The sequence below is a fragment of the Rousettus aegyptiacus genome, unplaced genomic scaffold (assembly GCF_014176215.1).
Source record: "Rousettus aegyptiacus isolate mRouAeg1 unplaced genomic scaffold, mRouAeg1.p scaffold_m13_p_12, whole genome shotgun sequence".
Classification (NCBI taxonomy): Eukaryota; Metazoa; Chordata; class Mammalia; order Chiroptera; family Pteropodidae; genus Rousettus; species Rousettus aegyptiacus.
In genome coordinates, this window is record NW_023416287.1 from 11,980,033 (window position 1) to 12,006,114 (window position 26,082).

The 26,082-nt window shown below is 51.9% G+C and overlaps 1 protein-coding gene and 1 long non-coding RNA gene across 9 annotated transcripts; one reads left to right on the forward strand and one right to left on the reverse strand.

Moving 5' to 3' along the window:
- Window positions 1-26,082, reverse strand: L3MBTL1 (L3MBTL histone methyl-lysine binding protein 1). Of its 8 annotated transcripts, XM_036229387.1 has the most exons (22): window positions 26,040-26,082; window positions 20,328-20,527; window positions 19,985-20,211; window positions 19,513-19,654; window positions 19,075-19,225; window positions 18,799-18,934; window positions 18,076-18,160; window positions 17,500-17,585; window positions 16,903-17,007; window positions 15,885-16,020; window positions 15,463-15,554; window positions 14,288-14,439; window positions 13,783-13,859; window positions 13,110-13,195; window positions 12,811-12,921; window positions 12,228-12,342; window positions 11,272-11,371; window positions 10,909-11,106; window positions 10,769-10,818; window positions 7,989-8,146; window positions 7,604-7,666; window positions 1-3,570 (listed from the first exon to the last, which is right to left on the reverse strand). In XM_036229387.1, exons 2-22 carry the CDS (start codon window positions 20,515-20,517, stop codon window positions 3,436-3,438), a joined length of 2,595 nt encoding a protein of 864 aa, XP_036085280.1. In that variant the 5' UTR covers window positions 20,518-20,527; window positions 26,040-26,082; the 3' UTR covers window positions 1-3,435. The 8 variants fall into 8 exon arrangements, with proteins under 8 accessions (XP_036085280.1, XP_036085279.1, XP_036085281.1 ...); XM_036229386.1 differs by having other exon boundaries at window positions 10,769-11,106; window positions 20,382-20,527; XM_036229388.1 differs by lacking the exon at window positions 26,040-26,082 and having other exon boundaries at window positions 20,382-20,967.
- LOC107514584 lies at window positions 20,155-25,246 on the forward strand. The gene is made up of 4 exons (XR_001597808.2): window positions 20,155-20,233; window positions 20,319-20,409; window positions 20,949-21,089; window positions 22,953-25,246. It is a non-coding gene; the product is annotated as an uncharacterized LOC107514584 (long non-coding RNA).

Below are 26,082 nucleotides of genomic sequence, written 5' to 3' on the forward strand. Positions count from 1 at the left end.
ACAACCCTGGCACTGCATCTGCTCAGTCAGGTAAGTTCCTGGTCAAAGGGTAGAGAAGACAGCCCCTTGGACGGCTCCATGGTTGGTACTCTTCCAGCCAAGTAGTCTGGAAGAGTGGCATGGCAAAGGAATTAAGGATATGGTCAAGAAAGGGGTTGCTGTGCTTGAACATGGCATTTCTGCCACATTCCTGTCTGCTTGCAACAGTCTCCAGGAATCTTAACAAATTCTAACTCTTCAGCTTGACATTTCTCCACCCGAAAGTCTCATATCATTTCAAAAACTGAAGGCTTCATTGAATGCTCTGCCCTTGACCATGCACGAACTGTCAAGGATCAGGCCCTTTCACACTGTCCTCCGAGGGTTCTTTTGCATGGTCTCTATTTCTCCCTGTAGACAGTACACCCGCTCATCTTTATCCTTGGTTTCTCATCTTTAAAATAGAATAAAAATGAAGTTCTTTGGGACCCTCAACAGCAAAGAGAATGCTTTACTCTCTTTAGTAATGGTACTACTGCCATTCGCTTTGTATTTTCTGGATATTTTACCATGAAAATAGAACAGACTCTGACCACATCCCATCCAGTTGTTCCAGTTTATTGAGTTGTTTCAATACACTGACAAAACACACCACATTTTGTTTGTAACTTTTTCTCCCTCAAGAGTTAAGTCACTTCATCTTAAACCAGAAGATTCTCTTAAAGAACACACACGTGTGCATGCACGCACGTGTTCACACACACAAAGCAAGTACAAAAAAACCTCCGCCAAAGTGCATGTGAATGAAAGTGCAAACAGGATTCATTTTCAAACTCTGGGATCATTCTCTCTGCTTTGGAAATTAAACAGAAAGTCCTCACTGGCCTCAGCCAGGGCTGGGTGAGGCTGCTAGGGCCAAAGTGTACGTGGCACCTGCTGTTAGCAGGTGGGGCAGAGGGCACATGGTGCCGGTGCCTGGTGCCAACTCCCTCCCTTCACTGCGCTCCCAGGTCAAGGTGCGATGATCTCGTTTGGGAACAGGATGAGGGTAAAAGGGTAGTGGGATGGAGAGAGGCAGATTTCTTTCCCCCCCTTTTGTTTTATGATTTGGTTTCTTTCCCGAGTTTGGCATTGGTGCAGAAAGTGCTGAGGCCTTAAAGTTTGGAGGCCTGAGGACCCTTGTCTTTAAGGCCCTTGGTCCATCCTATCTTTCCCATGGGCAAGCACTGGGAGCCTGGCTGGCAGATCCACATAGCAAAGCCATCCCAGCCCTGTTCCTTATAAGCATTGAGGTCCCACAGCATAGCTGTGGGTACTTGCTTCCTCTCCTCCCCACAAGGCGAGTGAGCATCTCTCCTCGGTTTCATAGACGAGGAGACGAAGCCAAAAGGTAGGTACGTTTTGCTACTACCCAAGCAACCAACAGAGAGATGCTCAGACTTGCTCTGCCTCACTTTTGGCCGAGTGAGGACCAGTGCAGCCTCTGTAAGCCCAACCCTCAGCCCAAGGCAGGGCCTGCTCACCTGCTTCCCAGGCAGGTTGTGCTCAGAGTTGCCTCTAAGGGCTGAAAGGGCCCTGCCCTGTGCTCGGGGGCTGAACGGCTGCCCTGGCAAAGCTGTCTGCGCCCCTGTGAGATGGGGCTCTAACTGGGCTGGGGCGGGACGTCAACAAAACTTTGTGTTTCCTTCTGGGAAAGATAAAGCTTCGCATTTTAACAGTAATAGCCCTTGACATTTTCCCAACACCTAGCCTCACGTAAGCACCTCATCAAACACCTCTGAGAGTGCCCTACAAACATACCCCACACACATGTATCACATGACTGAAGGGGCCTGGGGAAGGCCCCCCTGGCTCCACACCCTGCAGGCCCATCTCAGCACCCAGGGCCATGGGAGCTTGGGAGCGGCTCCTCCCCTCCACCTGGGGCTGGCTCCCAGGCTGGAGGCAGGTTTGGCAGTGGCTCCATGGAGGCTAGACCCCCACTTGGACAGAAAGGTCAAAGTCCCAGAGTCCCAGCAGTGCAAGACAGAGGGAGAGTGGTAGGAAAGGCTTAAGGGACACGGAGAGTTCAAAAGGTAGAAGAATCCACCTTCCCAACTTCCACCTTTAAGTGGTCTTTGTAAAACTCAAGAGCGAGACATTTAAGGGATAGATCAATGTGATGTTACAGGGTGTGTGTGCTACAGCGGTCCCCAACCTTTCTGGCTTCAGGGACCGCTGCTCCTATGGGAATCTCATGCATGAAGAGCTGAGGTGGAGCTGAGGCGGTGATGCTAGGGCTGGGGAGCGGCTGCAAACACACACGAAGCTTCTCTCCCGCTGCTCACTTCCTGCTGTGCAGCCCACTTCCTAACAGACCACAGACCGGTACTAGTCCACAGCCTGGGGATCCCTGTGCTAGACAGAGTGCTCCATTCCCATGGCAGGAGGCCTGGAAGGCATGGGGTCCTCACCCCATGAGCAACACCTTGGCTGAGACCCATGGCCACACGAAAGGATGCGATGCCCAGCTTTGGGCGCCACCATGCCCACCAGAGCTATCCATCTGGCCAAAGACGCGAGATTGTCTTATGTATTCTTGGGCTGGCCTTGGCCACCTAGCCAGCCAGGCTGCCTCCTCCCCAACCCCAACACAGTGAGGATGTTTCGGGAACATCTGTGGAACCTTAACCTCTGCTGCACAGGTGAAACACTCTAACCACCTACTCTGCTGGAAACAGGACTTGGCACAGGACACTAAAATGCCAAGCGATCCAGAATTACACCTGTTGAAAAAGGCATCTTGGCTCAGAATCTCCTGCTTCCGGGTGAAAGGGAGAAAGGCAGCCGGAGACGCCCTGGATCCTATGGAAACACGTTTCCAAGGCTCACCCACCTACGGGGAAGAGCCGGTGGGACCACGGTAAGGGTCACTGCCCAGCCAACGAGGCAGCAGAATGAGGGTGGCAAAACCAGCAGACAGAAAGGGTGTCTTTTCGAACAAATGGTGTTTGTGGCAGGGTCACTTCTTGGTAGGAGAAAAGGAGACAAGGAAGAAACGCACGAATGCTGACAAGGGCCCCAGCCTGGAGGTCACGCTCTGCCCAGTTGTTCTCAGCTGCCGAGAAAAAGACCCTTTGGTGCTAAAACAAGTCGGCTAGAGACGTGGGGCTGCCACAGGCAGGGTCCCCCCGACCTACTCCTTCAGTAATGCTCCCCCAGCCCTGCCGCACCCTCACTGGTGTGCCTGGTGGCAAACACACTCCTGGACTTGGGGGCTGGGACTCCATCTCCCCCAGGCTCCTCTGCTCCCATGTACCTTGTAGGAAGCAGTCCCGGAGAGAAGAGGGACCACCCCGGTAAGATAAAGAGGCGGGCGGGGGGCACAGGCGGGGTGAGGAACTCAAGTTGAGGAGGAAGCATCGGCGGCGGAGGGAGGCCCAGCTCCTGCCGGAGGAGGGCCCGGCCCTGAGCCAGTCACTTTAAGGTGTCATCGGCATTTTTGAACATGAGAATGGCGTTATAGATCTTCAAGGCTGGGCCCAGCTTGACGCTCATGATCTTCACAATGTCCGCCTGTGTCAGCAAAAGGAAGGCCTCGCCGTCAATCATCTGAGGGGTTGGGGGAGGGAGGTGGAAAGTGGAGAAGGTGGAGCGGGTGGGTCATGGGGAAGACGTGAAGGAAAGGTGTGGATATGTGTGGGGACCGGGAGGGGACAAAGAAAATCGGAGTGAAGGATATATGGGGGGCGGGAAGAGGAGGGAGAGGGGAAGAGCAAGGAAAGGGAGAAAGGAGAAGGGAGGGAGAAAGGAAAAAAGGAAGACAGCGATGGGGACAGAGAAGGAAAGAAAGATATCTACTGGTTCCCCCGCGTTCACGCGCACTCACTCTCTTTCTTCCTGCTGACTGATCTGGATTTCAGTGTGTACCTGCATAACGTTTTCTGAGTCCTCACTGAGAGTGGCTTCAAAAAACCTGCTGCCGCGGCCCCCGCATGAACCCACTGGTCAACTTTAATGCTGCTAACGTTGTAGGTATGTTGATGCAATACACTGGAATTAAGTATACGGTATGATCTATGAGCTATTTTTGAGGGAGACAGAAACGTTGAATCTGAATCTATTCAAGCCTTTGGATCTGATCTAACTTCTTGTTTATAAGAAATACGGGCATCGTGGAACGAGTAAGCGGCAGACACCACGAGGTCGCAATGAGATAAATCCAGAAGGGCACGCTCTGTGAGACTTTTTTCCCAATGGTTCCTGTGCATCACCCGGAGATTTCTCACCATTGCAACTGCTGAGGCAGATTCTAAGTTCTTCAAGGCGAAAATGGGAGTCTGTGGTCTAGCAGGGACAACATAAGGGGACAATGGGACTATTCCTGAGCACGCAATGTTCTATGTGTGCTGGTGTGTTAAAATCAGAGAAAAGGTCATATTTGACCTTGAAGGTAGAAGAATCCAACAGGAAAATGAATTAAATGAGCCAGATGCAATAACCCATAAGAAGCAATAGCCCGCGATGCTGTGGATAGGACCAGGGACTCTCCCAGGGTAGAGGTAACCCAGAAAGGTCCTTAGAGAGCCACATCTAAATTGCTTAACAGATACCAAGCTAAAATCAGTAATCAGTACTGTCAAAACCTGATTGAGAAGACTTCTGTGCTATCGCAACAGAAAAGCATGGTCCACAAGGGCCCCAAGAAAAAGGGACATTCAGGGAGCAGAAAGCTGCCAGTGTTTATTGGCTGCACGGTCAGCAAAGCCTGCTGATCCCTCTCTGTCCCCTCTCCTCTGAACTCCCATCATACCTCCCTTGGGGCCCTCACCACATGTGACCAGAAGCAGCGATTTGGAAGTCTGTCTCCCCTACTACACAGGGACTTTTAAGAGCAAGGACTTCTTGTTTGTTTCTGTATCTTCATCACCTAATACCAACCAGGCACAGAGCAGATGTCAATGATTATTTGCTGAATAAATTCAGCAAATACACTGGGCTACAATAAAGATGACTATGAGAGGACTGAGTAGACCATCTATCTGCTTTCTCGAATTCCTGACTTGTGAAGCATCTCTCTAACGATCGGTCTGTGTCCAGGCTGGACAGCATCCTGATCAATGTCCCTAAATGCCCTGACTGCATCAGTTCGGCCATGGCCCTCCCTGGGGAAACTGAAGACGTGGACCAGACCTTGGAGAAAGCAACCGTCAGGCCCCTCAAAGGTCCTTCTCTACGCCGAGACTCCATCTGACAGTGGCGGTCCACCAGCATGCCTTCCCCACTTTGGCCACTGCTTTTTTGTGTCATGGACTATGCTGAACTGAGACATGCAGCAGATGCTCTTAGGCAAGACAGCCCTCCTCCCAACAAGGGGACAATATGTAGCCCATCATGGCCCAGAGGATCACATTCTTAAGTGGCTCTGCAGCTGGCTGAACAGCTGTACTCAAAGGGCATTCATTATCAGCCTGTTGGAAGATCTCTAACAGATGCCACACGGATCTGTTCTGTCTCTTTAAACAGATGTGCTAAAGACTTGGCTTTAAACACAGAAGGCTTAGTTATTAAATGTACAAGTTAAGTTGTATGAAGCTGGAAAGGCTTACTGATATCAAAGATGACAGAATCAAGATTTAAAACAATGAGACTATGAAACCAACAAGATAACATTTAATAGGGAGAAATGTAAAGTTTTACATTAGGTTACTTAAAAAAAAAACAGTGGTACAAGTAATGTACTGGAAAATTGGTTAGATTATAATGGATAATTGATATAAAAGGCACCTGGAAACTTTCATGAACCACAAACTGGTGCGATGTGGCTATAATAAAGCTAGTGCAATTTTAAGTTTTGCTAACAAAAATATAGGGTTCAAATGGAAAATACCCAAATATCCATTAACTGTGGGATACTGATAAAATAGAGCACTACTCAGCAACAAAAAAAAAATTAAAAAAAAAAACTACTGATATACACAATAACATGAATGAACCTCAAAAACAGTACATTGAATGAAAAGAGACGGACAAAAACTGAGAATGTGCTGTATTTATATGAAGTACAAAAGCAGGCAGAACTAACCTATGGTGCCAGAAATTAGAACAGCGGTTGCCTGTGAGGGTGCGGACTGGTGAAAGGGGCCGAGAAAGAACTTTTGGGTATGATGGAAATGTTTTATACTTTGGTTACTTCTGGGCTCAGGGCGCATCCCTTTCACAAAACCTGTGGAAGTGTACTTTTTAAGGTGGGTGCATTTTGCTCTGTGTACATTTTATCTCCACTTAGAAACATCGAGATGTCGGTTCATCAGTTGTAACACACATCCGGCTCTGGGGGGTGACGTCAATGATGGGGCAGGCTGTGCGTGTGTGGGGCAGGGAGGCCCACGGGGGATTTCTGTACCTTCCTCTCAATTTTCTAATGTGAATCTAAAACTGCTTTAAAATAACAACAACAAAAAGAAGTCTTTTTAAAAACAGAAACAGAAACCGCCTCGGGGAGCAGCGGCCCGGCGTGTTCTGTGTCGGTCGGAGGGCATCTGAAAGACGGGGCACGGCCCTGGACACACGCGCTAGGAAAAGATCGCCCATCCAGAAGGCAGGGCAGGCACCCACAGCAGGGGGGAGGGCAGTGAGGGGTCACCCCACCCAAGGGTCCAATGGAAAACTGGCTGTGTTGGGCCTGGATAAGGAGATTCTTCCAGAGAAAGGGGGCAGACCTCTTTCTCATGGGCACCCGCCTGGAGGGGGCGCCTATGGGGAGCAAGAACGACACTTTTCTGGGTGATGGGTGGTGGGGGTATTCTTTGGAAGGAAGAGCTAAACAAACTCAAAGGTCCCTTCCAGTTTCAAATTCTACAAATTATGAGTCATGACGAAGTGCTTCATTTAAGGACAACTTCATATTAAAAGTCAGAAGTACCATTGATTGATCTCGCCCACTGTATCAAACTGGTATAATGATATGATTTATATGTTACTCTATGTTATATATAGAATATTAATATAGAATATATATTACTCTGTAATATTGCAACATATATACTAGTGGTATAATTATACTAGACATTCTGGTACAATGATACATTCATCGTTTCCAATGCTCACAATGGCCCCAAAAGGTTGTCATCATTGTACCCATTTTATCTCCGTTTTACAGAAAAGAAGTGCAGGCTCAGGAGCAGAACTGGGACTCAAACCCAAACTGTCTGCAAAGCTGGTCCTCACAACCTGTGTTTTTTCACCTTCAACTCACTGCTTCATGTCTTTGGTAAGCTTTGGGGTCTTGTTTTAAGTGTACGTTAGGATCCTTGGAGTAAATGGTAATACCTGTGCCATTCAATTATCGACCGTCACTGGTGAAGCTAAGTTTGGAAATCGAAAGACTGGGCAGAGAGCGGAGGAGTGAATGGGACCTGGTCTCCAGGATGCCTTTTTCCTTCTTGAGGACGGTCTGAGCACAGAGCGTTACCACGGTCCACACCAGAATTTTCCCAGAGATGAGGTCACTGACTAGTCTCACCCAGCTAGGACAATAGAGGGTCCTCCCTCGCTGGGGGCAGCGCTGGTGAGGGCACCTACTTCTTGCCATCTCTGTGAGAGACCCTTCTCTGTCCCCACTCTGCATTTGCACCTTACTTACCTCATCTTTGAAGAGTCGTGCTTGGTCCTCGCAACCTGTCAGGGTCTGAACAAAGCCGAAGACCTTGGAAACCAAAAAAAAAAAAAAAAAACATGTTGCCAAGGGGACGGGGCCTTGGGAGGATGGGGGTGGGGGGCCTGGAGCCTTCTGGGCTAAGGTAGTGTTGCTTTTTCTTATCAGCTTTTTTCTTACTACAGAGAGCCTCGTGTCTCTGTGCTCTCGGGTGTGCAAGCTGAGGCCCCCAGCTCCTGAGGCCCGAAGGGGTGAGGAGCTGGGGTCGGCGGCCGTGTCCAGCTCTGCCTGATGGGGGCCATGCCTGAGCTCTCGCATCGGGGCGTGGTGAGAAGGCACAGCAGGCGCGGAGGAACGGGCCCTCGCTCCTCACCTCGTCGATGGTCCACTTGGCAACGGTCGAGGCTGAGATGCCCGCCACCCCGGGCAGGAGCTTGCAGTGCTGTTCCCAGCACACTGAGAGCGAACGGTCAGGGTGGGCCGACAGGGCTGACATGAAGAGGGACTGGTGCATGACATCGGTCGTTAGTGCTAGAAAGCAGAGGCAGAGGTTGGCAGGCCCGTGCTGAAGCCCGCTCATCCCCATGCCAGGACCACGACCCCCTTCCGATAGGCTTGCAGAGCCAAGAGGGTGGTCCAGGTCGGACTCCTCATCCAGGGCTCAATCCTTCCGGTGAAGTGGGTTCCTCACCTTACAGACTCTCAGGTCGGCTGCTGGGATGGCCCTGCTCCCCTCCCCCTGAGGCTGCATCATCCCCGAGCCCGACCAGGATGTTCTCCTGGAGCCGCTGCAGCATCCTCGCACCCGTCTCTAGGTCCCCTGCATCGAGATGGCCCCCAACATCCAAGCCAGTTCTGTCCTGACGCCAGAAGCTCATTCTGTTTGCCCTCCTTTTCTTAAGTCCTGCTGGGCCCTTACTAACTTGCTCTTTAATCCTGAGTAAATCACATCACGTGGGCCTCAATTTCCCAACCCGTAAATGAACAGGTTGGGTACGGAAATCTCTGTGGTTTCTTGTTGTTCTTTCAAACAGCTGGCATTCAGGAGGCCTGAATGGGCCTACAAGCAGGAAGAGCTCAGCTAAGTCCTGTCCTCTGCAGGCAGCCTTCCCCATGGAGCTATTTACCAGCAAACCCTGGAGCCCACTTGGAGGATGTGTGAGAAGTCTTTTCCAGAACAAAATCCAGAGTGACCAGTGTCCCCTCTGTGAGAGAGCCAGCTGGTAGAACACCGGAGCCCTGTACAGAGGTCAGAGACCTGGGCTCTGTCCCCTGTTCTGTCCCTGGAGTACTTCAGCCCCTCTCTGGGACATAGTATCCGTCTCTGGAAGACTTCATTCACTTCTCTTACTCTCACGGTGGTTCTGAAATGAACATGGTAGGCAAGCGCCCTCTGGGGGTCAGAACATGGCCCTGCAATGGAAGCCGACCAGGTGTACCACAGGCAGGTAGAAGAGGTAGGTAGGTACCCACTGCAGTCTCACTCACAGGAAGTCCACACTCTGAGGACTTGGAGGCAGGCCAAGACCCTCCTCCTTTAGGCGTGAACTGCCTTCCGTTTCCACCAAGAAGAAATAGTGTGGAACAGCAATGGGGAGTCAGGCAAGAGACCAGGACTAACAATAGTTCCAGCAAGTTACCGAGCACTTTACGTGACCGTTTCATCTAACTCTTTTAAGATTGGCGCTGTTATCATTAGCATTTAACAGATGAAGAAACTGAGGCTCAGAGAGATGGCACCACCTTCTCAAGATCTCATGGCACATAAAAGGCAGTCTGACTTCAGGGTTGTGCTTTTAGTCACTATGCTGTGTACTGCCCAGGTCACAGAGACTGTTCCTGAAGAACTGGAAATAGCCTGGGTCCTGCCAGAACTTGTCCAGCAAACCAGATGATTTCTCATGGTTTCTTCTTGCCTTAAAATGACGTGCATTCAACTCGCTGAGGCAAGATCCACAGAGTCTCTGCAACGTATCAGGCTCTGTGCCACTGGCTGAAGATGTGAGATGAATTCATCACACAGTGGAGGGCTCGGGCGCCTTGTCCCTCCCCTCGGAGTATACTATGAGCTGAACTGTGTCCCCCCATATTCATGTTAAAACCCTACCCCCCCCCAGTACCTCAAAACGTGATTGTCATTGGAGATAGGGCCTTTAAGGAGGTGATTAAGTTAAAATGAGGTTATAAGGGTGGGCCTTAATCCAATCGGACTGGTGCTCTTCTAAGAAAAGGAATTTATAATACGCGAGAGAGACACGGGGGGCACACGGGCATAGAGGAAAGACCGTGTGAACACGCAGCGAGGAGGCAAACATCTGCAAGCCAAGGACGGAGGCTTCAGAAGAAATCAAACCCCTCCATACTTTGATCTTGAGCTGTTAGCCTCCGGAAGTGTGAGGACATAAATTTCTGTCGTTTAGGCCACCCAGTCTGTGGCGAAGCCAAAGGTGGTTGAGAAGCGAACTGACATTTGGATTAGGTGTTTTATGCCTGTCGTATCAGCAGCACGTAGCAGAAGTCAGGCCAGAGTTCGAATCTCAGTTCTGCTCCTTACAGGTTACAAGGTGAATGACCTTGCGCAAATGACTTCTCTCTCTCTCTGAGCCTCCGAGCCCTCTTCCCTCAGAAGGAGAGAACGAAATCCACATTACGGGATGCTTGTGAGAGTCAGTGACGTTATGTGTAAAGAACATGAAACAGTGCTTGGCCCGAAGTGGGTGTTCAGTAACCACTATTATTTCAGGTAATTGACGCCTAAAAGGCAGTTACCATTCGTGTTTTCAAATGAGAAAACAGAGGCTCAGAGATGTTAAGTGACTCATTCTAGATCACATAGCCAGAAAGTGACAGTCATGGACTCCCTCCCAGGAAACTTAGAACAGCAGAGCCGGGGGCATCATCCTGCCTCACAGTGGAGAACCAGAGGCCTAGAGAGGCTCTGTGCCTTTCCTGCAGACGCACAGAAAGGCTGTGGGTGAAATGCGGCCTGAGGTCACTCTAGGCCCTGTCTGTGCTCCTGCCCTGCTCTATGCTCCCCCAAGTATCTCAAATGAAGAGATACGGCCTCCCTTCCAATTTCTCTTCCTCGAGGCCCTCCATCCCAACTGTAAACGCTTTCTGGTTGGACATGGGAGTAAACGACCTTCAACTTACTCGGGAAATCTTCTTGCGGGATCTTCCGATACTTTGGAGGGCGTCCGATCCTGGAGAGAGAGGGACCAGGTCCATGGCAGGGAATCAGCACCTGGCCTGGCCCAAGAGGACACGAGGTCCTGCACCCTTGCCCTCCGCACCGGCCATGATGGCGAGGCTTCTTCCTTAGGGAGAAGCCCGAGAGGTTCCTCTTACGCGCCGAGGCCTCTGTGTCGGACAGGTCCGCCTTCAGCCGGCTCTGGTTCCTCTCAGCCAGCGGGCAGCCAGAGAGGCAATGGTGAGCTGTGAACTTGCCTGTGACGTGGCCAGAGCCGTCACAACCGGGAGTGGGGCACTTCCTGGGGAAGGAGAAGGCTTAAGTTGAGCTGCATCCACTAGTTTCCATTAGCCCTCCCCAACCGTGGCCCCGTTCCAAGGGTCTTGGTGAACTCCGATTGGCCACATGCGGTAGGTGTAAAGCAACCATCTCTGAACAATGCCCTTAGCAGGAGCCCTTCCCTCACCGGTGATGGAAGCTGTACTTGGAGGTCCTAGTGTTAGGCAGGCTTCGATAGCTGAGAGGGGGACAGCCCCCAGGAGAGGCAGAGCTGGGCTCTCTAGGTCCTGGAGCAGCAGGAAGGAAAAGTCAGCATGGGGTCCTGGGGGAGAGGGGAATGGAGGGCATGGAAGGAGCAGTTTCCACGGGGAAGGTCAGCGCTGGGAATTAGTTTCCCAGGTACAGGCACCCTGAGCTAGGGTGTGATGCTCCTTCCCGCTATCAGATATCTACTCCCCTTTGGGGAATGAGGGCATGGCTCTCATACACTCAGGTGAAACCTGCAGGCGATGCCCTGTTCCTTGGGGAGAAGATCCACTCAGACTGGGTGGGCACAACTGTACTCAAGAAGCCACATCAGGCAGATTCATGTTATTCTGTTTGTTTCCCTGTTTCACTCTTTTTAGGCTCTGTCCATGCTTGGAGAACATTCGAGAAGGATTAATACTCCATGTGAGGCAGACATGGCAGCAGCAGGGAAATAAGGGAGGGGAATGCTGAGGGCGAGACCCAGGACTGAGCAAGCCAATGACCTGACCTCTAACCCCTGCCTGCGGGGACCAAGCTTATATTTAACAGAGCCAGTGTTTCCTTAGCACATGTCATGTATTCTCCATGTGGCTCCGGCAGATGGTGAGAGAATTTCTTGGTGTGTGACTACTTTCTGGGCACGTGCTCCCAAGTGAGCTTCCCCTCCACACCTCGACACCCTAAACCCCACAACTGGGGAAGCCAGAAGCACTGCTTAGTGTAGCAGAGACCTTTGAGGCAGGGAGGATGGGGGATCCCAGGGCTCGCCATGGCCACCAGAGCCCTCTGTGTCAGACCTGGGCATGCTATTAAGGGGGAGGGGCAGGGTCTGAGCTGTAGGGGATGGGGCTGGACATCAGTAGGAAAGGGTGAGAGTGCTCCAGGGGTACGCACGAAGAGGAGGCTGCAGGGGATGCCCTGTCTTGGAGCACCAGCCAGCGGGGTGGATGTCGGGGTGGTCGGCATCGATCCAGAAGTCATAGGCATGACTCCAGCCGTCAAAGTGGAGCTGGGGAGGAAAGGCCCTTGGAGGTCAGGCGTTCCCCGTGGAGCCCAGCTCAGCCAGGAGGTCCTCCAGACTCCAGGAGGCTCTCCCCATCCCTGGGGCCTGTCGGAAGCGAGATCCTGGATTGGGAGAACCAAGGAGCCAACCCCACAATAATTGACCTTAGCCGCCACATTTTCCCTGGGCTTCTTCACTCATTAAGGTACCAGCATCTCCCATCAATTCTTGGATAGGACAAGGATTATTAGGCCCATTTTATAGATGAGGCTTAGAAAGGGGAAATGGCTTGCCCAAGCCCACACTGGTAAGTCGTGTATGAGGCTAGAATGAGACCCAAGATTTCAGCCTCAAGTGTAGAGTCCTCTTCCCCACAATGTGCAGCCTCCCCTATGTCTGGCTCATGCCATACCCTTGACCTCTAACCAGTCTATGGAATTCCTGTCCAACTGGCTTGTCCGTTCCCCTAGCCACCTTTATCCGATGGTCCTCCACATCCTCCACGCTGGCCACACGAATCAGTGCTGGGTTCCTGCGGTCCACGGCTTCCAGTTTCATGTTGACCAGAAAGTTGTGTGGGGGTCGCTGCAGGGGGACAGTGGCCTTCAGGCCAAGGCCCAGCTCAGCAGTGCTGAAGCCCCAAGAAGGGACTCCAACTGCTGTGCCTGGGACATTAGGGCCTGCCAAAAAAGGGAGGCCAGGGCCATATCCCGGCTGGTCGAGGGTTCGACACCTGCCTGAACTCATCTCTAAGGGCAGAGGAGCCGACTCACCACCTTGAAGGCCCAGGTGGGCACAGCAGAGGCCCCAGTTTCTTCCAGATATTTCTCCCAACAGAAGCTATCTGGGTCTGGGTAGTCTAGAAGAGAGGAAGAGAGTAATGCGTAGGCACCTAGGCATACTGGGGGAGCTCTCTGCCCCCAAGCAGGACCAGGAGCATGGAAGAAACAGAAGTCCCTGGAGAACAACCTGTCCCTACATCACCAGAGCCAGCTCTTTGCAGGGAGCTCCTGAGGCAGAGGGGTGCTACACAGAAGCAAGCGCATCACCACCTCACAGTTCATAGGGCTGTCTGGGAACCCTGGCTCCCATCCTCCTCCTCAGCCCTGTTGCTCCAGGTCCATCCCAGTCCCATCCAGGCCTCTACTGTATGTGGGCCAGCGTAATACCCCAAGAGGGAAGGATAGAGTCTCCACACTGGACTCCTACGTCCCTGCTTGGGAGGGCCATCTAGCTTTCTTCCCTTACACCTCCACCCAGTCAGGGTTTGACAAGATTCTCCTATAATCAGAGGGTTCTCAACTCTTGGGCACAGAAGCTGAGGCTCCGGGACACATCTGTCCCCCTGCCCTGGCCCTAATGACCCAGCTAATGAGGTACTGGGTCAGGGGAGAGGAGTGTGGAGCCAGGCCTGGGAAAAGGAGCTTGCTTAGGCTGCAGAGTTACCTTGTGGAGGGGTGAGGGGCTTTCCTTGCTTCTGGCACCAGCCCACCGGGTGGATGTAGGGGCTGCTGGGATCACACCTGAAACTCAAGAACGTTTCACTGTCCCACATGAAACGTGGAGGCCCTGAGCCTGTCATCCTAAGAAAGCACAGTGTCAGGGTCCCTCCCATTCTACTTATAGTGAGAGTTAGACTGATGGCTGATGAGAAAGTCAGGAAACTGCAGTATTAACTAGAAACTCTAACACCACCATGATCTCTAAGGGACAACCATGACTCACAGGGGTGTGTTCATCTTAACCCTGGTGTTTTTAGGTGATACATCTAATATTGTATTGTTTCTTATAAAATGGATAAAATCCACAGGACAATCAATCATGCCCCTGAACAAATATGAATGCCGGAGCTGGGATGGGGGGGCCTCCCGGCGCCTGAGGTTTGAGAGCCTTGCTTCCCGCCCTCTGCCGTCCCCTCACCCCCCAGGCCAAGTCTGGGCCCTCCCACTACCAGTAGTCGTAAGTATCGTCCCAGTTGTCAAAGTGCACCAGGAAGCGGCTGTCCACCACGTCGGTCACACTGGCCACACAGACGAGGGACGGGTTCATGCGATCGACAGCCTCCAGCTTCATGCCCACCTGGAAGCCCAGGGGTGGGGGACTCTGGGGGCAAGAGGAGGGGCTGCAACGGCCAGAGCCAGGCAGGCCAGTGCTAGCTTGGGGCCTACCAGCAAGGAAAGGAGTAGGTTTCCTAGGAGCCATGCTGGCGGCTGGGGGCTGGGGTGGGGGACTGAGGTGGGGCAGATGGCGGGCGGAAGAAACAGGCAGAATTATAACCTCCGGCCCCAAGTCACACAGAATCTTCTGGCCTCCGAGGTGTACTCAGAGGAAGCCTCACTATGGCGGAAGATGAGTGACCCGAGGCGGCTGGCTACCCATTCACTCAGAGTGTGCCAGGCCGAGGACAGCCTCCCCGAGCTGGCGAGATAGCTGTTATCATCCCCATTTTATTAGTTAAATAATTTGTCCAGGACCACAATGCTCATCAATGTTGGGACCAGGATTTAAAAAGTTTGACTTAAAAGGCAGCATCCTCTGTCACACTAGTGGGTAGGACCCCAGCAGTCACTTGGGAACCTGCAGGTATGGTCTCTGGGGCTGCACTGGGGGTGAGGCGTAACTGCCTGAACAGTAGAGGGGGTTCCCTATGTCTCTCGGACCTTCTGCTTGGTATTACGAGATACTTTAACCACTGGATAAAGCTGCCAGCTGCCTCGAACAGAGAAAAAGATAAGGGATGAGTAGTGGGGATGAAATGGAAGAGCCTTGATGTCAGGCAAAAGACAGGAAAAAGCGCTCCCAGGATAGAGGCTTGGACCTCACACCAAGAACTGCAGGGCGAACCGAAGCAAGAAACAAGAACAATGGCATCTGAGAGCCCAGCCAGACAATGGGCCAGAGGCTCTGTCCAAGGGGATGTGCAGAAGAGAGCATTTCTGTAGAGGGAACTGGGGGAGAACGCATGGCCGGCTTCGCTTTCTAGCCTGGTCTGCCCGGGGTGCCCCTCCCATGTGGTATGAGATCCGATCAGAGCTGAGAGCTCTCCTCTGAAGAGGCAGATCCCCTGGGCCGGCTGCAGTGCCTCTGTCCCCGGGGCAGGTGTCTGCTCTGGCTCAGGGCACTCACGTGGCTCTGGTTCACAAACAGGTGCTTGGGGGCAGCCTGAGCTCGTGTGCTGCGCAGGTACTGGCTCCAGCTGAACTCCTCCTCCTTGAAACCTAGGCCCCTCAGAAGGGACGAACAGAGTGCCGTGCAGACAGAGGCTGGGCTGTGGCGAGGGCACCCCACACGAAGCAGCAGAATTGAGCAGGCCTGAGGACCTTGCAACCCTATAGAACCTGCCCAGGGGACCCCCTGCCAAAGCAGGACACGACCGAGGTAGACACTCGAAGGGCAAGGGCAAAGTGGAAGCCCTGGGGCCGAGTCATAGCAGGAGGCCATGAAGACAGGCTGGCTGTGCAACCCGGAAACGGAAGGGGAGACCAGAGCAAAGAAGGGTTGGGTCTGAGGGCCACAGCCTCACTGTGACCAACCCGGTCAGGTCTTACCTTTGGGGGGCTGCAGCTTGTGTCCGGTCTTCTCGAACCAGCCAGCGGGGTGAATGTCGGGGGAGTTGGCATTGATCCAGAAGTCGTGGCACTCGGAATACCCATCAAAGTGTAGCCGTAGGCGGTAGCCACACACCTGGCCCCATCAGGGGGAATCTCAGGGACTCCAATGGCAGCAGACACCCACGCCCGTTCCCTCACTTCTCATGCCCCTCCTGGGGCTCTGATGCCAGCAAGTGCCCCACATCTCTGTTCCTAGGTTTACCCCCATCCTGAACCTTATCCCACACTCTCTTTTCCTGCAGTGAGAGCAGTTCAGGTACTGGTGAGCCCTGAGTTCTGGGTACAAGACAGACACATTCTATCACATCCTCCTGCTCTTCTAAGACCTAGACAGATCCCCGAGGGCAGCTACCGGGGCTCAGGCCTGCTCAGCACCCCAACGACCCTCCCTCTGCTCCCTTCTCTCATGGCTCCCCATGCGCTCACTGCTCTGGCCTCACTGAGCTGACGCCCAGTCCACACTCCAGAGCTTTGGCTCACTTTGCTGCTTATGTCTGGAACACCCTACTTATTCACAACTCGTCTCTCAAAACTCAGCAAAGGAGGCCCTTCCTCTGTGAAGCCTCTCCTGCCACCTCAGTGCCTCTTGGCTCATGTCTGCCCCACACCTGTGGTGTGTCACCAATATGTTTATCAGGCTGATCCCCACACGGCTATGAGCTCCTAGAGGACAAGGACCTTGTGGGACTCATGGCCTTGGGATCTCCTCCTCAAGTACCCCCGCCACTGAAGTATACATCCATTCAGTACTATTACCACCGCTCATGCTTGGTCTGGTTTTTGTTCCTATTTTGGCTTTCTGTGTGTTCCACCTTAATCCCTTACTAGACTGTGTGCCTTTGGAGGGCAGGACAGTGTCTCCCTCTTCTGAGTCCAGGCCCTCTGTGCCCCTGGTAGGCTCCTTCGATCTACCCTGAGAGACATCATCAGAATAGGGGTGCAAGCCTCAGCTCACCTCGGCCACAGTGAGGATGAAGTACATGGACGGGTGCTGAGGGTCGATGCCTTCCAACTTCATGCCCAGTCTGAAGCCGTTCTTGTTATGAGGGACTGCCTGGTACTGTCAATGCATAGGTTGGACAGGACCCAGTTTCCATCCAGCCTTATCTTTGCCTGGTGGGCTTGGGGTGAAGGAGCTGCCTTTAGGCCCCACCTGCCTGGTACTACCAAAGGGATCATTTATTTGGGGGTCTTCGGTGAAGAGATCCAGAGGGGGACAGAAAAGCTCCCAAGGCTGAGTCAGGGCTGAACTTAAGGGCTTCCCTTCACCCAAGTCATGGAAAAATCAGTGTATGGAACTGGATAGAAGGCGTTGGAATTCAAATGTCTACAGGTTCAGTGATGGGTGAGCCTGGGTTCCTCCTCCGTATTTCTTCCCACCCCGGAAGCCCCTTATGGTGGGCCCTTTTCTACCCTGGGCCCCTAACCAGTCTCTCCCCTTTCCATTCTGACTGTCCTTTAAGAGATCTCAGACACCAGAAAGACTGAGTTTGGTGGTGAGTCCCTCGATTGGGAATATGCGCACTTCCTAGGTGGAAAGTGTCCCACTCACGTCCTGGAAGAGGCTGACTGGGGCAGTGACGGCCTTCTGCTCCTCAAGGTAGGATGCCCATGACCAGCCTTCCTTCTCCCCCGACACTGTGGACAGGAGACAGGCTGGCATGAGAAAGTGGAGATGGTAATGGAGAAGGCCTGAGGGCCAGAGCTGACTGTGAATATACTTTCTTCCGTTTTTCTTAGAACCAAAGGTTCAGAACGAGGACCCAAGCAGCAAGATCAGACCAATGACCAGTACAGACGTGCTCACACCACCAAAGGAAGCAAAGTCATGGGATGCCATTAAAGGTGTTCAAGTCGTTGGATACCAAGCCTGGCAGTGAAGCCTACTCACAACTGAATAGAGGATAAACAAACACACGATATAATCCCCAAGAACACACGTACACTAATAAACAAACCAGAAACGTCGTCTTTCTCTCAGTCCCTGGCTCTCACCCACACACTAACTCATGCTCATCTATATATGTACAACACACCATCACAACTGAAACCTACCCTCCCAGCCTTACACCTCCACATAAATATATATACCCATGTCACATAAATATATATATTCAGGCTGCCATACCAAGCTGGTTGCTGTTCCACTCTTCACTTTCTGGGGTGCTAGCAGTGGGTTGTCCCTCCGGATCTTTTCCTTCTTCGTGCTTCTCCTGTGAAGGCAAGTCTGATTCCAGCTTCCTGTCCTCATGGGCTGAGGAGAAGCCCCAATCTCTATTCCTGGCCCCTGCCTGGCTCTCAAACAGGTGGAATTTCTCCTAGGCCATCAGCAGAAACATAGCTCCGACAGACAACCCCTTACCATTTGGGCACAGACACACATGAGCACCACCCCCCGCCCCAAGTTATACAACACGATTACAATTCTCCTTCTTCCCAGGTGGGGAAACAGGACACAAACAGCTGCCCTGTGCTGATTTTGGCTGTCCACTGGAACTTTCATGCTGTCTCTTCTAGCTTCTCTGTAACCAGAGCTCTGAGCTCCCTGCCCTCTGGCCTAGTGACTGGGCTTCAGTGACAGGGCTTACCATCTGCAACACATGCATCTCAGGTACAGGTTCATGTGAGTGTGTCTCAGCCCTGACACTAGGCTGAGATGGAAGCCCCAGAAAAGCAGGAGAGTGATTTATTCATTACTCTCCAGCCTGGTACAGGGCCTGACTCAGGATGAAACCCCAAAATAAGATGAGTGAGTCATTAAGTGTCTTTTCTGGCCCAGCCCCTGACCTGGATTGATGGAGGGGAAAGTGGGCAGCAAAGCCTCAAGCCTTCCCCTCCCCCGACTTCCTACCATGGCGTCTGGCTCTGACTCCTCCTCGGATGGGCTCTGGTATTCCCTGTGCTTCCTCTTCTTCATAGGTTTGAGGAGCTCAGAAGTGCTGGTGCAGGAGGAATTTTGGCCTGAGGCGTTCTCCACTATGACTGACCTGAGAGGGAGGGGCAGCCTGAAGGAAAGAACCACTGACCCACGCGACACCACCCAGCCAGCCCCTGTCCTAAGCCATGAACAGAAATGGGGCTTTGGCCCCAAAGCAGAACAAGTAGAGCAGTAAACCCTGCCCCTTACCGCTCCTGGAACAGCTGGGGGCAGCCATCATTGGAGGAACCAGGATCTGGACCGGAGCCTTGCTGAGGCTCACACGCCTGGCACTGACAGGTGCCATCATCCTCTGGGGGACGCAGAGGGGGATCTTCCGGAGGGTTCTGTGGGAGGTCCGCTGAAGGGGCCAAAAGGTCCTCAGGCCACCCCATCCCAGCCACACCTAGGCTCCGCCCATTTTGGAGCCCGGGACCCCTGAAGCCCGGCCTCCACCTTGGTCCCACCTCCTCGAGCTCCCCTACTGCTCCAGCCCCTCCAATTCTCCACTCCAGGACCAACCCCTAGGCGCACGTGCAGGAACCCGGAGCACGCCCCCTCAGGTCCCGCCCCGGATCGAGGCCCCTGAGGTCGCTCAGGCCTAGTTCCACCCGCGCAGGGGCCCAGCTCGGGGCCTGAGGCTCCTACCCGGCTCTTGGGTTCCCGCATCGCCACCTCCCGCCGGGGCCTCGCGAGCTTCGTACTGGGCCACGCCTTCCCGCCGCAGCTCAGGGCTCGGGGGCTGCTCCGCTCCCACCATGGTTAGTGGCGCGTACTCGCTTATCCGGAACTGGAGCGCGGGAGGGTCTGAGGACGGAGACTCGAGTACGGGCCCTTGACCCACCTCCACTCCGCACGGTCCCCCTCCTGGTGCTTTACTCAAGCTACGCCCCCAGAGTCCATTTCCCACAAAGCACGCCCCTAGGACCCCAAATGTCTCGTGCTCAGAGCGCCTAACTCCAAGACAGGTCCCCAGAGTCCCTCACTCAAAGCCCCACCCACCGAATCCTTAGTCTCGGCCAGCCTTCCCCATTATCCGCCTCAGGCCCCTCCTCCGGGCCCGCAGACCCCGCCCCGCAGCTCGGTTCGCTGGGCTCGGCCAATTCCCAGAGACACTGACCCGCAGGCCGCTCCCAGGGGGTGGGGCCGCGGCCTCGGTCCACTCCAGCAGCCGCACTGTGCTGGCACCGGAGCTGGCCGCCGGCCCTGCGCTTAACTGCGGCAGAACGGTGGCCGTGGCAGGTTCGCTGCTGGTCACTCGCTCCGGGGCGCTCACATGAATCGGTTCCCGCGGAAAGCAGGACACATCCAGGGCACTGCTGGGCAGGCCAAGGGTGGCCGAGCTGGCTGCGAACAGATATACGGACAGGTACGACACAGGTGAGCCTCGTGGCTCTGCCTTAATCCTGCCATGCATGTGTGTAGACAGGCGAAAAGTATCGTCTCCTCCTTAGGATCCACACCTGCTTGGGCAAGAATGGGGATGCTCCTCCTCCCCAGACCCTGGCTTGGCCCACCTGGAATGATGAAGGCAGCAGTAGGCAGGTGAGAGCTGGAACCTGGGTTGTCTCTGGCCACCAGGTGTACGCTGACCTCCCCTGTGGGGGGCCCCTTCAGTGTCCTCAGCACCTCCATTTTAGCATGTCCCTCCATCCTGATAGGCCTACATGCAGAACATAACCCCAGGGTGATCAGGGAAGGACTTCTTAAAGGAGGAGGAGCTGCCTACCCTAAGAGAAAAACCTCAGCCCTAAAGGAGTAGGGTGTCTTCAAAGCCCAGCATCAAGTCTGGTTACTACTGTAACCAAGTCACCCAGGGGAGGGCTCTGGCCAAGCTTTGCACTTCTCCCATTCTCATAAGATGGGCATGTGTGAGGGTGCTTTGTAAACTGTAACATATAGAACTGACTCGGGGAAGTATGTCTCAGGCCAAGGTTCTGTCTGGCCATCTGTCTTCATGTCATAGTCCAGACCAAGTCCAAACTCCCCACTTTGTCAACCTCATCTCCATCCCCACTGAATCACTCCCTTCTCCCTTGGGGGACTCAGAGCCCTCAAGCACCCTGTTCTCCCTCACTGTACAGGTCCACTTTCCTGGGAGGTGATATTTTCTGATCACATGCCATTCTGTCCACCACTCCCTCCCCAAGCACAGTGGGCACTCAAACATCTGTTGAATAAATGCATGCATCTGAAAAGCAAAGACGAAGTGTATGAGAAGCCAGGTAATGCATGATTTTGCTTTAATAAAGAGGTGATTGAACAGGAAAATATGGGGGGGGAACATATAACATAACAAATATACTTAATATCTATCATTACTTAACTGCTACAATGTGTCGACCAGTGTCCTAGATGCCTTACCAGCGCTGCCCAGTAGAGTTTTTCTGTGATGATAGAAATGTCCTATACCTATACTGTTCAACACTATAGCCACTAGCCAGGTGTGGTTACTGAGCACTTGAAAAGCAACTAGTGTGACTTGAGGAATGGAATTTTTAATCTTATTTCATTTGAATTAAATTTAAATAGCCACGGTGGCCATGTGTATTGGACAGCACAACTTTATACATAATTGCCTGTTGGCTCCACCTCCCAAACATATCTCAAAGCCTGACCACTTCTCTCTATCTCCATTACCACCACGCTAGTCCCAAACACCATCGGCTCTCCTTGGACTGCAGAAATTGCCTTCTAAACCATTTCCCTTCTTCTTCTCCTGCTCCCTAAAGTGTATTCTCCAGTAAGAGAGAGCTTTAAAACTGTAAATTACATCACATAATTTCCCTACTCAAAATTCTTTACTAGCTCTGCATTGCCCTTAGAAGAAAATCAAAGTGCTTTACCTTACAGAATATAACCTGTCTTCCTCTCTCTGGCCTCATCCTCCACCCTCCTCCCCAGGTTCTCCACCCTAGACAGGCTCTGGTTTCCTTCTATTGCTTGACACACATTCCCACCTCAGAGACTTTGCCCTTGTTTCTCCCCCTGGAATGCTCTTTGGCAAGCTCTCTGCTTGGCTGCCGTTCCCATCCTCCAGGCCTTCGCTCAGTGGTCACCTCCTCTAAAGTCTTTCCTTCCTACTCAGTTTAAAGCAGCACACCCCTCGCCCCTGCTCACTACTTCTTATCTTTCCTTCGCCTCCTTCATTATTTATTTGTGTTTGATCAGTCATCCCCACATAAATGGAAGTTCCATGAGGGCAGACATTATCTGTGTTGTCCACTGCTATATCCCCAGCCTTAGACTATTGTCTGGCACACAGGAGGCGCTCAGTAAATTTGTGTTGGCTTTCAGGAATTTCAACTTGTTATTAGAAAGCATCTGGTTGTTTTAAGGTGTTAGCAGTACTCGACAATGGCTTCTGGCACACAGGTTAAAGGAAAGAATGTGGGCCTAGTCTTAAGACAGAGTTAAGACAGTTTGAATCACCATTCCGCCACTTCCACCACTCAACACCTGTGGCTCCGTGTAAGTAGCTTACCCTCTCTTAGCTCAGTTTTCCTCACGCTTAAAACGAATGGCATCTACTTCAAAGGGCTTTGGTAAAGATTAAAGGAAAAAAATACGTGGAATCTTGATACCAGCAGGCTTTCAACAAATACTAGTACACTCCTTTTTAACAGAAATTTTAGAGAGCTTGGTAGTTTCTGGCCAGTAACATGTAAACTACTTGCTTGCAAAATCAGCTTGCATTGGTCACTCTCTCTCCCACCCTCCTTCCTGCTGTTCTTATGCATTCATTTATTTCCCAGCTTTTCCTTCCTAAAATACAAAGTCCATCCTTCATATCGTATGCCTACCATATCATAATTAGGTAGGCAAAGGTGAGACATATAACCTGATTAAGGCAACACTCAAACCATTTTAAATTTTTTAATTTAATTAAAAAATTTTAAATGATAAAATAGAATTTCCTGAATTTCAATTCCAATTATGTTGCTTTGCACAGCTGACATACTTGTACCATTTTACGTTCTTTTTAATAGAGTCGATCTTTTTACTCAAAACACTGGTGGTCATTAAGAGTGAATGTGGTTAGTCCTGAAAGAATTCCATTCTGTTTCAAAATGTATCATATGTTTCAGGTCTATCAAGAGTGACCGACAGGACTGCCCTTTTCTTCAGGTTTGCTGCCTTTACTTCGGCACACATTGGAGGGTCAACTAAGTGACAGCAACATTCTGTGCTCTGGGAATACAGTCTCAAAGAAGACAAAGTGCTCTTGTGAAATTTATATTCTAGAAATAGGGTTAAGGTCGGAGATATAAATTTGAAAACCATCAATGTATGAATGGCATCAAAACCCCTAGAACTAGGAATAAAGAAAAAGCCTTGGAGCTCACCACTATTTATAGGTTGTGAAGTGGAAGATCTAGCAAAAAAGGTTTAAGAAGGAGCCCGCAATGAGATGAAAGGGAACACAGAAGAGTCTGGGCTTCTGGAGGATACGTGAGGCCAGTTTTCGGGAAAGTGGGACTACTCAATGGTGTTAAATGACAGTCAGATGAGGGCTGAGAGCTGACCATTTTAGCAATAAGGAGGTCATCAGAAACCTTGTTGACAGCCACTTCAGAAGAGGTGTGGACACGAAAACCTGATCGGAGTGGGCGCTAAAGAGAAATCATTAATTAGTTCAAATTTTATTGAACACCTACTATATGCCAAAGCAATGCAGATTTATCAGTGAACAAAACAAACACCTCTGCAAGAGTCTACATTCCAGTGGGGAAACTGATTATAAGGACTGGTCCTGTAGGAGAATGGGAGAACATAAAGTAGGAAAAATGGGTCTAAAATTTTTTCAAGGAGTTGGAATGTGAAGCAAAGCATGGAAATGGAGGTTGGAATTTGGAGAGTGATGTTGTCTCAAGAAAGGGGTTTTTGTTTGTTTTGTCTTTTAAAATAGGAAATGTTACCAGATGTTTATAGCTGACCAAAATGAGCCTATAGAGAGGAAGAAACTGACAGTGCAATAGAAAAAAAGGATAGTTCTAGATATAAGGAAGAAGCCATGTCGAGACTGGTTACGGAAGTTCCATACAGGCTCTTGTGCGTATGATATACTTCACAATAAAACATTTGGAAGGAAAAGAAAAGAATAATTTTAGAAGACAAGTCCTTGAATGTGCAGGAGGAGAGACAATCTAGAGCACCTATGATTTTGAAACCCATCACACGTGGTTGTGGGCTCCTAGCTACCAGGACCTACTGTTTCTGTGTTCTTTCTCACCAACTAAACCACTAGATTTTCTGAGGCCTGGCACTGCTGTCTCTATGATTTGAATTCACCTTTCCTTTACCACTATCACCCCTTAGATCTGCAGCATTTCATAAGCATCAACCTACTAGGTCCACACAGCAGCACAACATGTCAAATGGCTCCCAGGCCTGAGCCAGGTGCAAGGAATCCGTCCACTCCTATCCCTGCAGCCTGATCATGGCTTCAGAACCCCACTTCTTTAGCTTCTGCATATGCTGTTCCTTCTTCTTGGTACCGTTCCACACCCCATATTTCTGGAAAATTCTAATCCTTCAAGATCCAGCTTGAGTGACACCTGTTTTCTGAAAGCATCCCAGAATCCAACCCCAAAGTTAACCACTCTCTCTCCTGTGCTCCTCTCCACCACAATCTAACTTTGTGTGCATCAACAGCTTGAATGTCTGTGTCTCCCTCTAGAAACAACAGAGCACCTGGTGTGCAAAGAGCCTGATCTAGAGATTGCACTCCACAAATAGCCACTGAATGAATGAATGAATCAGAGAGCTGAGAGTAAAGAGTGGTCACTAATATAAGAGAGAGGAAGAAAAAAAAAAAAAAAGGCACTGAAATCCATAAACGGCTTAGCCATTCTTGCCTCAGGGACTAGAATAGTATTTCCTGCTCCTGTGCTGCTCTGGCGCCGGGGGGAGGAGGGGATAAAACGGGAGGTCCCAATACTGTGAAGGCTGTCACTAGAAGCCCTCAAGCTGTCAACTTCTCTCCGAATTGCCCTCAGCCAGGGGAGCTGCCTCGCCCAAGTGCCCTCTCCTGGAAGCAGCTATCTCCGGACTAGTTGATTCCGGGTATATAGGCCCCGCCCCCTTGCCTCAGTTTGGGACACCTCTGCAAGGCCATAGCAGCTCCAGAGCTTCTCTTGGCACAGGCTGAGTCCACTGTTGAGACTGCATCGGCAGTTCGATTCCTCCCTCTGCCCAACCACCGTGTTGTCCTCACTCCTCTACGGGTGACATTCCGAAGGGCGCCCCAATAACCAACCCTGCACTCAAACCTCCCTCTCAGTCTGTTTCCATGGAACCCGATCTAAAACAACCGTTGGATCCCCAGCCCAGAGCGGTGTCTGGCACATAGCAGATGCTCAATAAATATTTACTGAACGAATGTGCCGTGTTTATTTTCTCTTTGTCCGTCGGCCAAGGTTTCCCTCATCCTTTGCCCAAGCCCTCGTATACAACAGACGCTCAATAAATGCTCTCTCTCTAGGTGTTGGTGGTGGGGGAGCTAGTGCTCCAGACGGATATCCCCGACGCGGCTGGGACGCCCTAGGGGGTGGAGCTGGGGTTCAGGATCGCGAGCCGCCGCCCGCCTTCCGAGTCCTCACGCGACTAGTATAGACGGCGGCGGTAGAGGCGGCCACTGATCCGTCAGCCCCGCAGACCGATTACTTTTTAAAACGCCAAAATGGCGGAATTCTTTTTATTCTTTCCCTTTACAGTCAAAAAAAAAAAAATCATCCTCATCATCCAATTTTCCGTTATAAAAATCGGAAATAAACGGAAGGAAAGTTTGCCAAATGACCCATTTCCTAAGAAAACCACAACCCCGCCCTTTACTACACCCTTCCTTCCATTAATGGAAAACTCTTAATTGATTGCATTTCTCTAAAAACGAAGCCTCCTCCCTCTCAGCCTCCAAATCTCGGCCGGCGGCAGCACGGCGGACGCGCCCGCCTGGCCCTCCAGACCCGCGCCCGCCAGGCCCGCCTCTCCGCCCAGACCCCCTTCCGCTCCCGCTCTCCCGAACCTCCTCCCCGGCCCGCGCCGCCCGCGGGAGACGCTCGGAAGGATCCGCGCACCCGGGCCGCAGACCCGAGCGCTCGCCGTGCGGGGCGGGGCCGGGTGGCGCAGCGATCCCTCACCCCTGGGTCCGAGGCCAGCGCCCGCGGGCTCCCTACCTGCGAGGCCAGCCTGTGGCCGCCCAGCGCTGAGCTGCGGTCC

Coding starts and splice junctions, on each gene's coding strand:
- L3MBTL1 (XM_036229381.1), bottom strand. CDS start 20,517: ATGGAGGGACATGCTAAAATGGAGGTGCTGAGGACACTGAAGGGGCCC. Junction 18,161..18,798: donor AGTCAGAGCCAGACGCCATG/GTAGGAAGTCGG, acceptor TTGCCTTCACAG/GAGAAGCACGAAGAAGGAAA. Junction 7,667..7,988: donor CCAAGTGGACCATCGACGAG/GTGAGGAGCGAG, acceptor TTGGTTTCCAAG/GTCTTCGGCTTTGTTCAGAC.